Source organism: Brassica napus, chromosome A2 (assembly GCF_020379485.1).
Source record: "Brassica napus cultivar Da-Ae chromosome A2, Da-Ae, whole genome shotgun sequence".
Taxonomy (NCBI): Eukaryota; Viridiplantae; Streptophyta; class Magnoliopsida; order Brassicales; family Brassicaceae; genus Brassica; species Brassica napus.
The window spans coordinates 4,441,102-4,459,236 of NC_063435.1; the positions used below are offsets into that span (position 1 = coordinate 4,441,102).

The following is an 18,135-nucleotide window of genomic DNA, read 5'->3' on the forward strand; positions in this document are numbered from 1 at the left end:
TATTTATTGCCTTTAATATATATTTCAACACAAAATCAATTGTTTATTAAAAAGGATAAAGTATATACTTATGTATAAGAAATTTTAGTGTAATTATTGACAATCAAGATGATTAATGCCCTGATTTTTCTCCAAGAATAATCCTAAATTTCATTTAAAGATTTGAAAATTTAATTAATTGCAGTATTATGAAAATTAAACCAACAAGGAGCGGGCGTTGAGATTTGGATCGGGTATTTCGGATATTTGAATATTTTGGTACTAGATGATAGATCTGCACCCTGTGCGGACTAATATATATATACCAAACAAATTTTAGTTCTATTATTTATTTTTTGAAAAAATTACATTTATTAAATTAGATATACTTTAAATTATAAATTATATAACTTCAATATCCATATTGGTCATCAATGTATTAAATATATACTTTTTAATATTATTTTTTTTGGGGATGTTTATTTTAGATTAAAACGGCTACACTTCAATAAGTCACGAAATGAGATTATTAATATTACGGAGCCCATTCAGACGATTGTGGTGATGACATGTGGCTACAAAAATATGTTGTAATGCTTCTCTTTTAATATATATGGGATAAGAAATTTTAGTGTAATTATTGACAATCAAGATGATTAATACCCTGATTTTTCTCCAAGAATAATCCTAAATTTCATTTAAAGATTTGACAATTAAATTAATTGCATTATTATGAAAATAAAACCAACAAGGAGCGGGCGTTGGGATTTGGATCGGGTATTTCGGATATTTGAATATTTTGGTACTTGATGATAGACCCGCACTTTATGCGGACAAATATATATACCTAACAAATTTTAGTTTTATTCTTTATTTTTTGAAAAATTTCCATTTATTAAATTATATATACTTTAAATTATAAATTATATAACTTCAATATCCATATGGGTCATCAATGTATTAAATATATACTTTTTAATATATTTTTATTTTTGGGATGTTTATTTTAGATTAAAATCTTTTTATACTAATAATCAAATTAGAAAACTTGAATTTTTAATAAAGCCCTTATTATACTTTTGGACTGAAAAGAATTCCAGTGATACTAAAATCATTATAAACAGTTGTAATTCATAAATTATCAACAAATAACAAAAGTGAATAAACATCATATAGTATCAAAAATTTAAAATTTTAAAACCGTGAAAAAAAAACAAAAACAATAAATTGGAAAACATTACCTTTGTATTTTCTTAGATTATACATATATTATGTTTTGTTATTTGTCGATTTATTTTTAGTGAAATTGCACTCTCTACACTAAGCATTAGACGTAATTAAGTAAATACCATTATAGACTGTTGAGAACTATTCTGCAAATTATAAAAACAATTATGCACCAATCAAATCAATTATGCTCTAAAAGATTATGCAATCCGTAGGTGAAGATATTTTAAGATTTGCGTATTCTTATCGATACAAAATCTACGAAATACACCCTAGAGATCCTAGAGGACTATAACGATATTTATCTCTGACATTTGCAAAAGGGTAGATATGTATATTTACTTCACCACGATTCACTATTAGGCCTAATTAATTTTGTTCATGACATATATCTAATTTGTACATTCTTTTTGTATTTTGGTCCAATTGACTTTTATTTTTATGTTATTTAATATTTTATCCTAGTTTTTCATGCTTCCATATTTTAATATTTTAAATTAATTTTAATATATATTCTTTACTATTTTGGTTTAATGTATATTACTTTGAATATTTCTGATATTTTGGATTAAAAACTAATTTGATGTTTGTCATGTTTAAATATAAATTAATTTATAATAATATGATTATTTATATTCAAAATATATAAATTATTTAGCATATGTATTAAATTAATATTCTACAACATATATTTCAATGATGCTTTAAATTTAATATTAAATTCAATATTGAAATAATCTGTATTTAGATCAATATTTCTAATAAGAATCAGAAAATCTGACTATAATATTAACCATTAAAATCATAAATTAAATATAAGATAAGCCTAATTATAATATTAATATGATAATAATCTGAATTTAGATCAATATTTCCAATAAGAAATACAAAATGTGGCTATAATATTAGCCATTAAAATCATAAACTAAATATAAGATAAATATAATTATAACATTATCAGTCAAATTTGATAATATATTTTGTTAGTATATATTTATTAATTAATAACCTCAAATATTATGATAATAAAACATGATTATAATATTAACCATTAAAATCATAAACTAAATATAAGTTAAACTTAATTATGATATTATCAGTAAATTTCATTAATACCTATTGTTAGTTTATTTATTTAATTAATAACCCCAAATATCATGTTAAATATGTATTTATACTTAAATTATATTTTTAATAATAGTATATATATATAAATATATATATATATATAGATCAGTAGAATTTGTCAATATTTTTTATTAATTAGTTATCTTAAATATTATGATTCATAGATATATGTTAAAATAACTTTATAATATAATTTAATTAGGATAATATGTATATTAGAAGTATAGTGTATATACTAGTTTAATGCTTATGCTTGTGTAACTTCGTTTTACGGTCACTGTATATACCTAACAAAATTCACAATCAAATCATATAAAACGTAAGATACAAAACGTCATTGCATGTGTAATTGAAAAAATGATGTAAAATGTAAATAAAACTAAATTATTTATTTTTACATTTTACTCCGCACAAGGTATTGCATGTATACTACTACCTAGTGTTTCTAGTAAATCTTCATCGTTCAGTAAACGTTACATGATGGTAACTATATGAGATATATATGAATATAATGTAAATATATTATTTCCTTATTGTAGAGATAGATATGAGTATACTGTAAATATATACTTTTCTTTCTATTCTATATGGTATCAGAGCATATGGTATCAGAACGTATCTCTACAATAAGGAAGTATATATTTACAGTATATTCATATTTATCTCCTATAGTGACATCATCATGAAAAGTGTGGAGTGGACTATATATATATGTATAGCACACAAGTTCCCATTAATATTAGTTATCAATCAAGTTTAAGTTAAAAAGAGATAGAAGCATGAAACTCAACTTCAAAAAAATGATGTATGTAAAAGTTCTGATGATGGTAATAGCGATATGGTTCGTACCCATGACCTACAGTAATGGAGCCGAAGCACCCGCTGGTGATGTAGCCGAGGCACCCGGAGCCGACGCATTCAACAATGATTGGTATGACGCACGATCCACATTTTACGGTGACATCCATGGTGGAGACACTCTAAGTAAGTTTTCATCCCACAGAAATCCACTTTGTGGTCTGTTTCTGTTTTCTTTTATAAAAAATAAACAGAATCCCTCTTTCTTATCCTACTCAATAAAATATCTGAAACGTAGAGAAGAAGGAAGAAGAAAAGATGACGACGCAGAATAAAGAGATGGAAGTGGTGAAGGATCTCGACTTGGAGAGATACATGGGCCGTTGGTACGAGATTGCTTCTTTCCCTTCCATTTTTCAGCCCAAGAACGGTATTGACACTCGCGCCACCTACACCCTCAACCCTGACGGCACGGTTGATGTCTTGAACGAGACGTGGAACAGTGGCAAGAGAGTTTTCATCCAAGGCTCAGCATACAAGACTGATCCTAAGAGCGACGAGGCTAAGTTCAAAGTTAAGTTCTACGTCCCTCCTTTCCTCCCTATCATTCCTGTCACTGGAGATTACTGGGTGTTGTATATTGATCCTGAGTACCAGCACGCCGTCATCGGCCAGCCTTCAAGGAGTTATCTCTGGGTATGTCTTGTTGTGTTTTGTCTCTTTATGATGAATGATAGAAAAAGCTAAGGATTGATATTGAGTATGTGGGATATGTGGTGTAGATACTGAGCAGGACGGTGCATGTGGAAGAAGAGACATACAAGCAGCTGCTGCAGAAGGCGGTGGAGGAAGGGTACGACGTCAGCAAGCTTCACAAGACCCCTCAGAGTGACACACCACCTGAGTCCAACGCTGCTCCTGACGACACCAATGATCAAATGCTAAAATAGACCACAAGGGTCAAAAAAATTTTATATAGACCTATTGTTTCTTTATTTTAAAAATAAATAAAAATTAGGGAGAAAAAACCATGAGACCTAATAACTTAAACATATTTACTAACCTATGCCATTGCAATTCTACTCAGATTATGATCCAGATTCTAACCCGGATCCATACACAAACCTGATCCAACTCTAACCCTAGTCTTCTTCTTCCTCCTTTTTTCTTCTCCATTAATGTTCTTTCACTTTTAAAAAAAAATCAAAATTTTTTTTTAACCATCCTCCATTTTCTCTTTCTTAATCCAAATCGAACAATCCATACTCATATTTAATTAATTATATCTTATTTAGAATCAAATTTCATCTTTTATGAACGATGTTTAAAATAAAGAAGAACACGAAGTGTAACTAATACAACTAGTACAACTACAACTGGTACGGCTAGTACAACTCCAACTCATACAACTAGTACAAATAAAATTGGTACAGCTAGTACAATTAAAACAAATATAACTAGTATAAATATATTGAGTACAGCCAATATAGCTGATACAAGAAAAACTTGTATAACTAATACAACTTTACAATAATTTGGTGATTTTTATTTTTTTGTTATCAACATATAAAAATTTTATATGATAGAAAAAAGATAATTTAGAACCAATAAGACATGTTGGTCCAATCTTTCCCCGCCTGCATGTATCAAACACATGAATTGTATATTTTTAATAATATTTGAATTGAATAATGATTTATTTACAAGTTGTACAAGTTATATTGGTTGTACTATTTCCGGAAAAAAAACATCATCATCTTTTTATTCTCAAAGCCAAAAAAGTAGATGTGGATCCAAAAAAGTCTTCAACCATGGTTCCAAAAAACACAAGTCACTGGAAAAATAAAAAGAAGGGAACGTCGGCGATGAGTAAGAGTGACCATCATCGATGGAGAAAAAGATGGCCTCTATTGTGAAAAAGAGAGATGCCGCATCGAAAAATAAAAAAGACGCAGTGAAGAAAAAGAGAGATGCGACAAAAAAGAGTGTAGTCGTGGCCAAAAATAGGAAGCTCGACGGTGGTGTCCGTGGTGGGTCTTCATCAAATCCAAACAAACGGCTCGGAACTGCAAGAGAGAAACCACATCTCCACCGGATCCTCAATGCGATCTTTTTCCGGAACCATCAATGGCTTCTCCATTTCAGCCCACTAGTAAGCCCCATAAATCATGAAGTCAACCCAAAAATTTAGATGTATTTTGGTATAACTAATGCAACAAGTTCAACTACACTGTAATATATAAGAATAGTACAACTACTCGACATTAGTGTTTCAATCAAAATATTTAAAATAAGATACACATTCAAAACGTGATGCATATTTAAAACAATACTAAATTAAATAACAAATAGTTATACCAGTTTTCTAGTTGTATCGGCTGTGCATAGTTGTATTAGTTTTTGAGTTGTACTATTTTGTGCATAGTTGTACTTTGGCAATAAAAACCAAAATATTAGTTTTTCCACATAATAAATATATTTACCTCAGTTGTACCACTTATTTATGTTTTCATGTCTTTGTCCGGTTACAATGAAATCATCAATTTTGTAAAAATACATTTCATGTATGTTTTCCAAAAATTATTTGGACAAACAAGTTAACAAACCTTAAAAGTATAAGGTACATCATGTAAATTTTTGAAACAGTGTAATAATTTTTATTTTATTTTTCCAAAACTTAAAATAAATTAAGAAAAACTTTTTGAATACATACCCTTTGCCGTCTGCAAGAAACTGAAAATCAACCCATTGCAGTATGTAGACGACTGTTACACTTGTGAACGGTATTACAAAACTTATGCTGCCACTTTTCTCCTGTTCCGGAGTTATCAGCTTGGCCGGAAGCTTCCGGAGTTCCGAGATTGTTTCCCCCAGTCATTCCTCGCCACCACCGCCTCCACCTTCTGTAGTTCCATGTAAGGCCCAACGCAAATCAACTCCTAAGACTAATAAAAGGAAGAGCTCAGAAATGTAGATTTTCATCTGAGTCGAACCGGACATTTTGGTATGTTTATGTAGTATCTTGCGACTTTCGGAAGTAGGGTTAATCCCGGTTTGAATTTTACGATGTTGATGCTGTAATGTAAGAAACAGAACGTGTGTTGGTGTTTTTTTTTGGTATGTGATGATTAAACCGGTTTGTGTCAGAAATTTTGTCGATCCCATGAACCGATACAAAAACAAAGCTAAACCGGATCGGAAACTGAAGCCAACCGTCATGTTCTTCACCATCTCATTCCGAATCGTTTCTCTCTTGCTATCTCACTTCCAGGCGGGCGGTAATATACAAACAAATAACATGTGTATGTTAAGCTTATCCCTTTGCTCTTTAAGAAAGTTTTTTTCTAATCTGCAAGGAGGTGAGTGTGATCCTAAAATCCACATTAGAAATTTGTTAGTGTTTGTAATAAGATTAAAGAAGAAGAATTTTGTGTAAAACAATATCCTCAAACCAAAACAAAGTTGACGAAAATGGACTTTATGAATATAGATCTCGAATGGAAGTATCAACAAGTTTAAGGCAAGGCTTGTGGCAAAGGGCTACATTCAGAGGCATGGTGTCGACTATGAGGAAGTGTTTGCACCAGTAGCACGCATCGAGACTGTCCGTTTCATTCTTGCTTTGGCAGCATCAAGTGGGTGGGAAGTTCATCACTTAGACGTCAAGACAGCCTTTCTACACGGTGACTTAAAGGAAGAGGTTTATGTTTCACAACCCGAAGGATATGTGATCAAAGGCCAAGAGACTAAAGTATACAAGTTGAGAAAGGCACTTTACGGCTTGAAGCAGGCACCACGAGCATGGAACGAGAAGTTGAATAAGGTACTAGAACAACTCTGTTTTAGTAGATGCTCGAAAGAACCTGCGGTGTATAGAAGCCGGGAAAAGGATCATGTTCTTCTTATTGCCGTCTATGTTGATGATTTACTCGTTACCGGAACAAGTTGTGCATCAATACGAGAGTTCAAAGCAAGAATGTCAACAAAATTTGAGATGAGTGACTTGGGAAGATTGACCTATTACCTTGGGATCGAGGTGTGTCAAACTGAGAATGGAATCACTTTGAAACAAGAAAGATATGCAAGAAAGATTTTGAGTGAAGCCAAGATGGAGGATTGCAACGCCATTCACGCACCAATGGATCCAGGTCTAAGGCTATCTAAAGGGGAAGAAGAGAAAGGTATCGATGAAACAGAGTATAGAAGAAACATTGGTTGCCTAAGATACCTTCTCCACACTCGACCAGATCTTTCGTATTGCGTTGGGGTTTTAAGTCGATACATGCACTCTCCAAAGGAATCGCATGGAGCGGCTTTAAAGCAAGTCCTCCGGTACTTACAGGGAACGTTAACATATGGTCTCACTTTTGCCAGAGCAGAGAAGACAAAGGTGACTAAGCTTATAGGTTACAGCGATAGCTCGCATGCCGTTGATGAAGATGATGGTCGCAGCACTGCAGGACATGTTTTCTACATTGAAAACAGTCCGATAACTTGGTGCTCCCAAAAGCAGGAGACTGTGGCTCTATCATCTTGTGAAGCCGAGTTTATGGCGGCAACAGAGGCAGCTAAGCAAGCAATTTGGCTTCAAGACCTTTATGGTGAGATCATTGGGAGATCGCGTGAAAGAGTAATGGTTCGGATAGACAACAAATCGGCCATTGCTCTTACAAGAAACCCTGTGTTCCATGGACGAAGCAAACACATACATAGGCGATACCATTTCATAAGAGAATGCGTTGAGAATGATCTTATTGAAGTTGAGCATGTTCCTGGAGATGAACAAAGAGCTGACATTCTAACGAAAGCACTTGGAAGAATCAGGTTCAAGGAAATGAGAAGCCTTATTGGAGTTGAAGACTTGAAGAATGAAGAGATCAAGCTTAAGGGGGAGAATGTTGATAAGCTTGAATAACTTGAGATACAAGTTTCCTATTCTATTTGAGTTATGTTTATCTATAAAGAATAGGAAATATCTAGTTGTGTTAATCCTAATGAGATTAGGATAATTAGAGGGTTATATAAAGGTTATGCAAGAGTGTTGCATAGTGTGTGAGTTTTATGAGTCTTAGTTTTGAGTGATTTTCTAAGACATTGAGGTTTCAATAAGAAGAGTTTCTTTTGAGATATATTATTCTTGTGTTTGTGAGGTTTGATATCGAGCTATACGAGTTCTATACGGATTCTATATTTGGTATCAGAGCGCAGTTGACGAGAAATCTGTAAGAAAGACCGAAATACCCTTTGAATGATGAATGAGTGATGAATGGGTATCCTATGAGTTATGAATGAAAGGTGTGTGGCAGAAATCAAGTCAGAAGATCTTGGAAGTCAGTTGTGGGACACGAGATGAATGTGATCCTTAGTTTGAGAGGGAGAATGTGAGATAACAAACTAAGTCCTACATTGGAGAATTAGACAATGAGTGTCTAATATATAAAGAGATGTCCAACTCTAATAGTACAAGGCCTTTTGGGATGGAAACCAAAAGCAAATCCATGCGGGCCAGTCTTTAAGGCCCATAGTGGACAATTTCGTACTAATCGGATAATATAGAGTTGGACATGGGATTTCACAATGCCAACATTTTACAAGATATGGAAATGGTAATCTAAACAAGGCTCAGAGGTGTGTTCAAACATGTCATGTCATGTCTCCTTAAGGTGAGCCTCAAACTGAGAATCAAAATAAAGATAAAGACTGAAATGGGTAAGTGAAGAGTTTGAAGTCGATAGGTTAGTGTGTTCAAATATGTCATGTCTCCTTGCTCTCATCTCTCATCTTTTTTTTGGTTTTTGATATTTTCTCTTCTTCTCATCATTGCGATCTTGGAAATCTCGGACGCTCAGTGGTCACCACGAAAAAAGTTGAGTGTTACAATCTAGTTAATCGCACAATTATGAAAAATGTTCTTGGGTGGGCCTAAAAATGGCAAAAGAAAGTCAAATCAAAGTGTGCATGTTAGGCTTGGCCCATTGTATTGTATTCTTCTACGGTTCTACCTCCCGCGGTCCCGCCCATAGAACAAAGAAAAGAGACAAGACATTTGTGTCCTCCTCCTTGTTTCAGATTACATCTCATAGATGCTACTAGAACCATTTGCCCTACACGCTTCCCACGTGTCAGTCTCTCTTCCCACAGAAATCCACTTTGTGGTCTTTTTCTGTTTTCTTTTATAAAAAATAAACAGAATCCCTCTTTCTTATCCTACTCAATAAAATATCTGAACCTTAGAGAAGAAGGAAGAAGAAAAGATGACGACGCAGAAGAAAGAGATGGAAGTGGTGAAGGATCTTGACTTGGAGAGATACATGGGCCGTTGGTACGAGATTGCTTCTTTCCCTTCCATTTTTCAGCCCAAGAACGGTGTTGACACTCGCGCCACCTACACCCTCAACCCTGACGGCACGGTGCACGTCTTGAACGAGACGTGGAACGGTGGCAAGAGAGCTTTCATCCAAGGCTCAGCCTACAAGACTGATCCTAAGAGCGACGAGGCTAAGTTCAAAGTTAAGTTCTACGTCCCTCCTTTCCTCCCTATCATTCCTGTCACTGGAGATTACTGGGTGTTGTATATTGATCCTGAGTACCAGCATGCCGTCATCGGCCAGCCTTCGAGGAGTTATCTCTGGGTATGTCTTTTTGCCTTTGTCTTTATGATGAATGATAGAAAAAGCTAAGGATTGATATTGAGTATGTGGGATATGTGGTGTAGATACTGAGCAGGACGGCGCATGTGGAAGAAGAGACATACAAGCAGCTGCTGCAGAAGGCGGTGGAGGAAGGGTACGATGTCAGCAAGCTTCACAAGACCCCTCAGGGTGACACACCACCTGAGTCCAACGCTGCTCCTGACGACACCAAGGGTGTTTGGTGGTTCAAATCTATGTTCGGCAAATAGTTACAGAAACACAAGACCTTCGTTTCACCTCCTGTTACTTCCATTGCTTGTGTAATAATATTACTACCCCTTATGTTTACTCTAGTAATCATCGTAAAGCTTTCGTGTATATTGAACATCTAAAGTAAATCTATTTGCGTAACAAAGTTGTCTTTTATACATAAATGGTAACAAAGTGAGAAGATGAACACAAGCAATCATATAAAAATTGGCAGACAATTGTAACTGAAATGTATATGGATAGCACACCGCACAACACGAGTCTGGTGGAATATTAAAGTGTAGAGACACGGGATCAAATGCATAAAAAAGAAAAACAGAGTCGCCCCGAGCAGAAGTTTGGTTGACTATATATACCTTAGGACATCCACAGTTGAAGCTCAAAGAATAGTGCAGCATGAATTCGTTTTCTTCGCTTGCTTGTAGAACATCTGTTTCAACCAATACATGAAAAAAATCAGGTTCCCATCTAGAAATCGTCCACAACTCCTCTATCCATCTAACCCGATAATAGCATGTTACGGTTACCAGCATGTGATGCCCTTTCTACCGTGTTTACTAACTATACTCAGAGGACCCAGACTGTTGAAAAAGAAAGCAATATAAGCTGAGAAAAGCTAGCTAGTATGGGACTGTAGAAGGTTACCTGCGACGCCATGCTCAAATCTGAGCTCTTCTCCACTAGGCTGTCCAGCTTCTCACCACGGGCTAGAACGCTATCAATGGTTTTATGCTGTAATACAGAACATAGATTCAGTCCATAAAAATCTATTGTATTGGATCTGCACGACTTTCTTGTTTTGAAATTACAGAAGAAATGAGACTCACTGACAGAACATCATTTATGCAAATTTAATCGCTGTTGGCAGAAACATAGGAAAAAAGAGAGGATAAAGAGACCGCACAACTTACAATGATAATCTTGGTCTCATCCAACTCCCTCTGGATTTTCAACAGCTTATCAGCCTCTGCTGGATCCTGAAGATTACAAATAAAGTGCAACACCAGAAACACTTTAGACCAAACCACTCAACAAAACCAACTTGATCATAAAATAATGGGGCCAATAAAACTAGTTCATGAGGAATCATCATTAAAGGTGGATCCTTTATGTCCACCCAAATTAGCATATACCTAAAAAGTTTTGTTCAACAAGCTTCAAAGGGGGGAAATGAGAAAAACAGAGTTGCACAAGTGAAGAGAAACCTGAAATTTGGTAAGAGCATCGGCCAAGTAAGGCCAGGGCTGAGCGGAGTCTTCTTTAGCAGACCTCCATGTCTCCCCAAAACTCTTCTGATACTCATCTATGACCTGAGAAAACAAATTGATTGTCAAATCATTTCCTATTCACGACAACCTAGACATGGAATTACACAAGGAGTGATTTTTTGAAGACCTGATTGAGAAGAGAAAAGGCACTACGAACAGGGTAATGATCGTCCATGAATCCAACAGCGCAAAGGCCATTTCTATTGTAAGCGTGAACCTTGTACTCTGCACATCAAATTCAAAGGATACAATCCCTAATTACCACCAAAATCGACGAGAACAACCAAACCTTTAATCACATAAAGATTCTGATTCCTGAATCAGAAGAGGTGAGGAATCAATTGCAAAACCTAATCATAAAATTTTCGAAATCTAAAGGGTATAAAATTAGATCCGAGGGAAAGGAGGAGATCTAAAGGTAGGGAAGAACCTTCGTGCTGGACGGATTGGCGCTGGGAAGGAGGGGTGCGGCTGGCGACAGTGCGACCGACGAAGACGACGAACTCCTTGACGCTAGATCGCTGGAAATAGCCGAAGTGAGAGACGTCGGAGGCGTTGGCGAGGATGACGGGATCCGTGGTTTCGGGAGCGGCCTTGAGGACGAGCAAGGCGGTGATCTTCATAGCTGCCTGCGGTGGATCGGAGGTTGCGTGACAACGAAGCGATTAAACGGAAGGGGGAGGAGAGGCGTCGGCACCTGGGAAAATGAAAACTTTTTGTCCGGTGGTGAAAAAGAGCTTTAGTTATCGATGACATTCATTATATACCCACCCTCGCTATCTATTTCTTATTTCATAAGAATTATATTCTATAAATTATAATAACATTCCTCCATTTATAAAACAAAAAGAAAATCATTCTTCAATTATAGAAAAAACACATTAGAGCAGAAATCCCATTTCTAATTTTTTCTTCTATTTTATAAATTTCGGATTGAAGATGACATAAATTCCAAAGGGGTACTATTCGTTTTTAATAGACTTAAAAATTCATATATAATTTATAATTTTAACTAAAATTTATATTAATTTTCAGATACAACATACAGACTTTAGTCACTATTTATAGAACCTGATTACTTTAAATATACATATATATATATATATATAATATTTTACAATTTGGAACAAGTTAACTTAAATCTATTAGTAAATTCATACCATTGAACAATACATCATTTGAACTAAACTTAAAAATCATAAAACTATTTACACATGATTTCAATATAAATTTATAAAATGAAAAACACCAAATGTAATTTGGATTTACAAATCTATTACACATACCAAAAATCTCCGCTAAAACATTCAAAAATTTATGAAACAATAATTATGTAAGAAATTAAAAATATAGGAAAAAACAAGAAAAGCGGTTAAGAAAGGAATGGCGGGGAAAACGAGATAAAAATAGTAAGTAAATGGCCATAAAATGGGATTAGAGAGTTAACTTTTTTCTTTAACACGTTAATTAACCTCTTTGTGTTTGACGACCTCTTCTTCTTCGTTTCTTTTCCCTTGTGAAGAAACACAAGGAGGAAAACAAGGGGAAGAAGAAAGAGATTGATTAATGTTCTTCTTCCTTTTTCGCTGTGAGATCTCTGTCACCTTTTCTGAAAATGTATGCTTTATTGTTTATGTATTTGACTCTGCTTTACGTACATGCATGCAGGATCAATCAAACAACACGCAAAGATGCTCAGATTTTTCATCTTTTTCTTCCTTTTCATTCATTCTTGTGTTGCGGCTCCCAAGATTCCTGCTGCTGTTCCTGCCACGAAATGGCTCACCCTTAATGGTATGTTATCCTTTTATTGTTTCTTGGTGGCGAAATCTAATATTACATAACATGTTGTTTTGTTTTTTGAAAAATATACCTCTTTTTTTTCTGTCTTTTAGGACAAGAGCCTGCGGTTGTGGCGAGAGGCGGCTTCTCCGGTCTTTTCCCTGAGTCAAGCGCATCTGCAAATGACTTGGCTATTAGCACCAGCTCTCCTGGCCTCACAATGTTGTGCAACCTTCAGATGACAAAGGACGGTGTTGGCCTTTGTTTGTCTGATATCAGGCTTGACAATGCAACCACCATCTCCACCCTCTTCCCCAAAGCCCAGAAGACCTACAAGGTCTATGGTCAGGACCTTAAAGGCTGGTTTGTCCTTGACTACTCTGCCGACACCATTTTCTCCAATGTCTCATGTACGTCTTCTTCTTATCATTTTCCTCTATTAATCACTTCTCCCCACACCACCACACCTTTTCATGTTTTGTATTGTTGAGCAGTGGTGCAGAACATCTTCTCTCGGCCAAGCATCTTCGATGGCCAGATGCCCGTTTCAGCGGTGGAGGACGTCCTAGGAATCAAGCCTCCCAAGTTCTGGTTGAGCGTTCAGGTATTTTATTCTACATGTCTTTCACAATATGATTAACAAACTCTGGAGGGTTCTTTTTTGACTCATCAAAACACACAAACCATACAAATGTGCAGTACGACGCATTCTACATGGAGCACAAGCTGAGCGCAGCCGCATACCTTAGAAGCTTGCGTTTCCGTGGCATTACTTTCATCTCATCTCCGGAGATCGGTTTCTTGAAGAGCATTGGGATGGATGCACTCAGGGCCAAGACAAAGCTCATATTCGAATTCAAAGACCCCGAGGCAATTGAGCCCACCACCGGTAAGAAGTACAGCGAGATTCAGAAGAACCTTGCAGCCATCAAGGCCTTTGCTTCAGGCGTTCTTGTCCCCAAGGACTACATTTGGGCCCTTGACTCGGCTAACTACCTTAAGCCCGCATCCACCTTTGTGGCTGATGCCCACAAGGCCGGTCTAGAGGTCTACGCTTCAGGTTTCGCCAATGATTATCGCACCAGTTACAACTACAGCTATGATCCCTCCGCTGAGTATCTCCAGTTTGTGGATAATGGCCAGTTCTCTGTAGATGGCTTCATCACCGACTTCCCGCCAACAGCATCACAAGCCATCTGTGAGATGACCATCCTCATGTTTTTATGTCTCCTCAAAAACTAGATTAATAGGAGAAGCTAACACTCCCCCACGTTTATGTGTTCTTGCAGCTTGCTTATCTCACCAAAAGGGCAATCTCCCCAAAATAGGCAATGCGTTGGTCATTACTCACAATGGAGCAAGTGGAGAATATCCAGGCTGCACCGATTTGGCTTATCAAAAGGCGGTAGACGATGGAGCAGATGTGATCGACTGTTCTGTCCAGATGTCCAAAGACGGAATAGCTTTCTGCCATGATTCTGCGGACATCACAGCAACCACCAATGCCATGACCACTTTCATGTCCCGAGCCACCAGTGTTCCTGAGATCCAGCCCACCAATGGCATTTTCTCTTTTGATCTCACTTGGGCGGAGATCCAGTCTTTGAAGCGTAAGAAACTCCTCTGAAACTATCTGATTCTCAGCTAAATTGCTAAGATTTGAATGTCTTTTGTCTCCAGCTCAAATACAAAGCCCCTTTTCAACTTCTGGGGGATTCCAGAGAAACCCAGCAAACAAGAATGCAGGGAAGTTCATGACTCTCGTTGACTTCCTGGAGTTTGGCAAAGCAAAGGCAGTCACTGGAGTTCTCATCAACATCCAGGCAAGTCTTTTTCACTATTAACTTACTCAGTGGCATCTCCACTAACGTTTTATTTGTTAACAGAATGCTGCTTATTTAGCCTCAAAGAAAGGCCTTGGAATCGTAGACGCAGTCAAGTCCGGTCTGACCAATTCCACACTAGACAAGCAATCAACCCAAAAGGTTTTGATTCAGTCAGATGACAGTTCGGTTCTGTCCAGTTTTGAGGCCGTCCCTCCGTACACTCGAGTCTTGAGCATCGACAAGGAGATCGGAGATGCTCCAAAGCCATCCGTTGATGAAATCAAGAAGCACGCAGAAGCAGTCAATCTCAAGAGAAGTTCTCTCGACACCATCTCCGAAAGCTTTGCCACAGGGAAGACTAACGTAGTGGAGGAAATGCACAAGGGGAATATCTCTGTGTACGTCTCTGTGCTGAGAAACGAGTACATCTCCATAGCGTTCGACTACTTCTCTGATCCTACGGTAGAGCTTGCCACGTTCATTGCAGGCAATGGCGTTGATGGAGTCATCACGGAGTTCCCTGCCACCGCCACCAGATACTTGAGTAAGTTTCTAAACCTCTACAAAGATCATGAAACAACAATCAAGACAAGGCTGGTAATATATATATATATTTGATGCAAATGCAGGGAGCCCTTGCTCAGATTTGAACAAAGACCAGCCCTACGCCATCTTACCTGCAGAGGCTGGAGCTCTACTCTCCGTGGCAGCCAAGGAAGCACAGCCACCAGCTATTGCCCCAAGCCCGCCTCTTGACGCTAAGGACGTGATTGATCCGCCTCTACCTCCTGTTGCAAACATTGGTTCCTCTGATGGAGAAGCTCCGCCACATGCCCCTCCTCATTCAGGCACCATTGCCACATCTGCTAATCTTGGCCTTTCTTTGCTGGCAATACTGGCCTTGGGAGTCCTTTTTGCTGTTGAATAAAAGATTGATCAGACAATATAACTCCAAATGTTGAACATGTTATCCTGCAGCGTATTCCATACTGACACAATTTGAGCTATTTATGTTTTACTCACGTTAACGAAAATAGATCAAAAAGAATCTTTGTGTATTGTGGTCATGGGAATGTTTAATTTCAGTAGAGATTTTGAATCTTGATAATCGCTCATAATCTGTTTGCGAACCTTCTCCAACAAGCAGTCTCTACTTGCATAGTTGTCGCCTTCTCGACATAGTAAACCTGCAAAAAAGTAAAAAACCAATGATCAATTATTTAAAGGTACAATGGCCCTGTTCGTTTGGAAGTCGCTAGCGTCAGCGACCAACTTCAGCGACTAAACGTTGTTCGTTTACCGGTCGCAGGCTCAGCGACTGATCGCAGCGACCAGACGCTAGCGACCCGCGATTAAAAATTTTGATCGCCGAAAAATTCAGCGTTTGCGACCAAAAACCTGCGATCAAAAAAAAAAAATTCAAAATACAAAAACACCCTCAATCTATCTTCAAAATTACAAAACAATACCCATAACGTAAAACTTTCTCACGCCTCAGCTCTCTCTCTCTCTCTCCACCATCTCTCACGCCTCTCTTCAGCATCTCTCTCTCTCTCTCTCCCTTCACCATCTCTCATGCCTCTCTTCACGATCTCTCTCACACCTCTCTTCACCATCTCTCACGATCTCTCATCTCCATCTCTCACACCTCTCTTCACCATCTCTCACGCCTCAGCTCTCTCAAAGGTCAGTTCTCTCTCTCTCTCTCTCTCTCTCTCTCTCTCTCTCTCTCTCTCTCTCTCTCTCTCTCTCTCTCTCTCTCTCTCTCTCTCTCTCTCTCTCTCTCCATCTCTCTTAGCGTTTCGTGTTAGGATAATGGAACCTTTAGATTAATTAAGTTGGATGTTGGGTTTTTTGATTCTTGATATGGGTTGCTTTTAGATTTAAGATTTTGATTATCAAATCTCTGTTTTGTAAGTAATACATGGGTACCAGACCTTGCAACTCTGTACGTTCCTTTGATCTCTATCTCAGAAACCAATACATGTGTGTTATTGGCATTTGTGAAGGAATCTAAATATCTGAACTTACATTCGTAGATGTGGGGTTATATAATAGTTTATTATTATTATTTAGAATCAGTGACATTAAATGTATCTTTGTGGGGATTATATGTTTAGAGTTTGTGTTTCACTTAGTTCTGCAGATTGCTTTAACTTGGGTTTGTCGGATTACAGCCTGCTTGTGTCAGCTTGAACCTGTTGTCTTTAAAATTTCGTTTATACATTGGTTATTACCATTTATTGCTTCCTTCACATTGCAATCAATATATACATGTGCCTTTCTTTTTTTGTTGTTGTTGTTGTAGGTGTGTGTTCTACTTGGTTCTCCGAGATCTTGATACTATCTTTTCAGATTTGGACATAAATCACAACTAAACAGAAAAAATGGCTAATGATGTAAGATTCTAATACAGCTCTTGTTTCTTAGATGTTTTTGTTTTCTTTTGCGACTTAGATTGCAGTAATTGTTAAGCCAATGAATGATTTGCAGATGGTTAGGTGGTACTTGGATGATGATGATGATGAGGACGAATATGAGGACGATCTGCTTAAGCCAGAGAGATTACTTCAAAGAACAGATCGAAGTGCTGGATGGCATCATGTTCAGCAGCTTATGCACCTTACTAATTTATTTGATTTGAGTTTGTACTGATTTTTATTATTAGTTACTCGTATGACCACTTTCCCTATTGTTTAAATCGAAATCTTTGTAACAATTGTGTGAGAGTTTATGATTTAGACCAAAATGATGGGATTTTCTTAATAAGGAAGCTCTTATAATAAGCTACAGTTTTTTTCTTCTAGGGGAATGATAAAGTTGATGTGTGAATGGCTCGTGGGGTGTTCTTCCCATCATTACACTTTCGGATTATTTAAAAAGAAATAAGTTTTGGTTTTCGAATTTTAAGTACTCCTAGTCAATTGAAAATAATTATTGTTTAGAGTTTAATATTTATGAGAATTAGTTTAATTTTTTTTTTATCATAAACTTAAAATATTTATGAAAATAATTGAAAAAATAAATGAATTTTAAAAATGATATCAAATAAATATTTGGTCGCCAGCGATACCGAAACGAACAACTCAGCGACAACCGCTGCGATCAATCGCGCGACCTTCAAACGAACAACTATCAGCGACACTATATCGCAGTCGCTGGTCGCTGACTCTGGTCGCTGACGCTGGCGACCACGAAACGAACAGGGCCAATAGCACTACAGTA

At 36.8% G+C, this 18,135-nt stretch overlaps 3 protein-coding genes and 1 long non-coding RNA gene across 5 annotated transcripts; 3 read left to right on the top strand and 1 right to left on the bottom strand.

The window, feature by feature from the left end:
- The first annotated feature begins 3,088 nt into the window (after positions 1 to 3,088).
- Positions 3,089 to 10,179, top strand: LOC106388416 (temperature-induced lipocalin-1-like). 2 transcript variants are annotated; one of them, XM_048750664.1, is made up of 4 exons: positions 3,089 to 3,318; positions 3,431 to 3,828; positions 3,915 to 4,060; positions 9,994 to 10,179. In XM_048750664.1, exons 1-4 carry the CDS (start codon positions 3,114 to 3,116, stop codon positions 10,031 to 10,033), a joined length of 789 nt encoding a protein of 262 aa, XP_048606621.1. In that variant the 5' UTR covers positions 3,089 to 3,113; the 3' UTR covers positions 10,034 to 10,179. The 2 variants fall into 2 exon arrangements, with proteins under 2 accessions (XP_048606621.1, XP_013683945.2); XM_013828491.3 differs by lacking the exons at positions 3,089 to 3,318; positions 3,431 to 3,828; positions 3,915 to 4,060 and adding an exon at positions 9,313 to 9,764 and having other exon boundaries at positions 9,848 to 10,179.
- On the bottom strand, positions 10,167 to 12,110 carry LOC106388409 (VAMP-like protein YKT61). Its single transcript, XM_048750668.1, has 6 exons — positions 11,733 to 12,110; positions 11,430 to 11,527; positions 11,240 to 11,344; positions 10,946 to 11,011; positions 10,680 to 10,766; positions 10,167 to 10,464 (listed from the first exon to the last, which is right to left on the bottom strand). The coding sequence occupies exons 1-6, from the start codon at positions 11,923 to 11,925 to the stop codon at positions 10,414 to 10,416; spliced, it is 600 nt and encodes a 199-aa protein (XP_048606625.1). The 5' UTR covers positions 11,926 to 12,110; the 3' UTR covers positions 10,167 to 10,413.
- Positions 12,111 to 12,749: 639 nt separating this feature from the next.
- Positions 12,750 to 16,002, top strand: LOC106387686 (glycerophosphodiester phosphodiesterase GDPDL7). Its single transcript, XM_013827592.3, has 9 exons — positions 12,750 to 12,890; positions 12,971 to 13,096; positions 13,198 to 13,494; positions 13,579 to 13,688; positions 13,784 to 14,282; positions 14,374 to 14,694; positions 14,765 to 14,907; positions 14,971 to 15,454; positions 15,540 to 16,002. Exons 2-9 carry the CDS (start codon positions 12,994 to 12,996, stop codon positions 15,836 to 15,838), a joined length of 2,256 nt encoding a protein of 751 aa, XP_013683046.3. The 5' UTR covers positions 12,750 to 12,890; positions 12,971 to 12,993; the 3' UTR covers positions 15,839 to 16,002.
- A 148-nt stretch (positions 16,003 to 16,150) lies between these two features.
- LOC106361654 lies at positions 16,151 to 17,696 on the top strand. The gene is made up of 3 exons (XR_007320571.1): positions 16,151 to 16,596; positions 17,219 to 17,309; positions 17,404 to 17,696. It is a non-coding gene; the product is annotated as an uncharacterized LOC106361654 (long non-coding RNA).
- Positions 17,697 to 18,135: the final 439 nt, after the last annotated feature.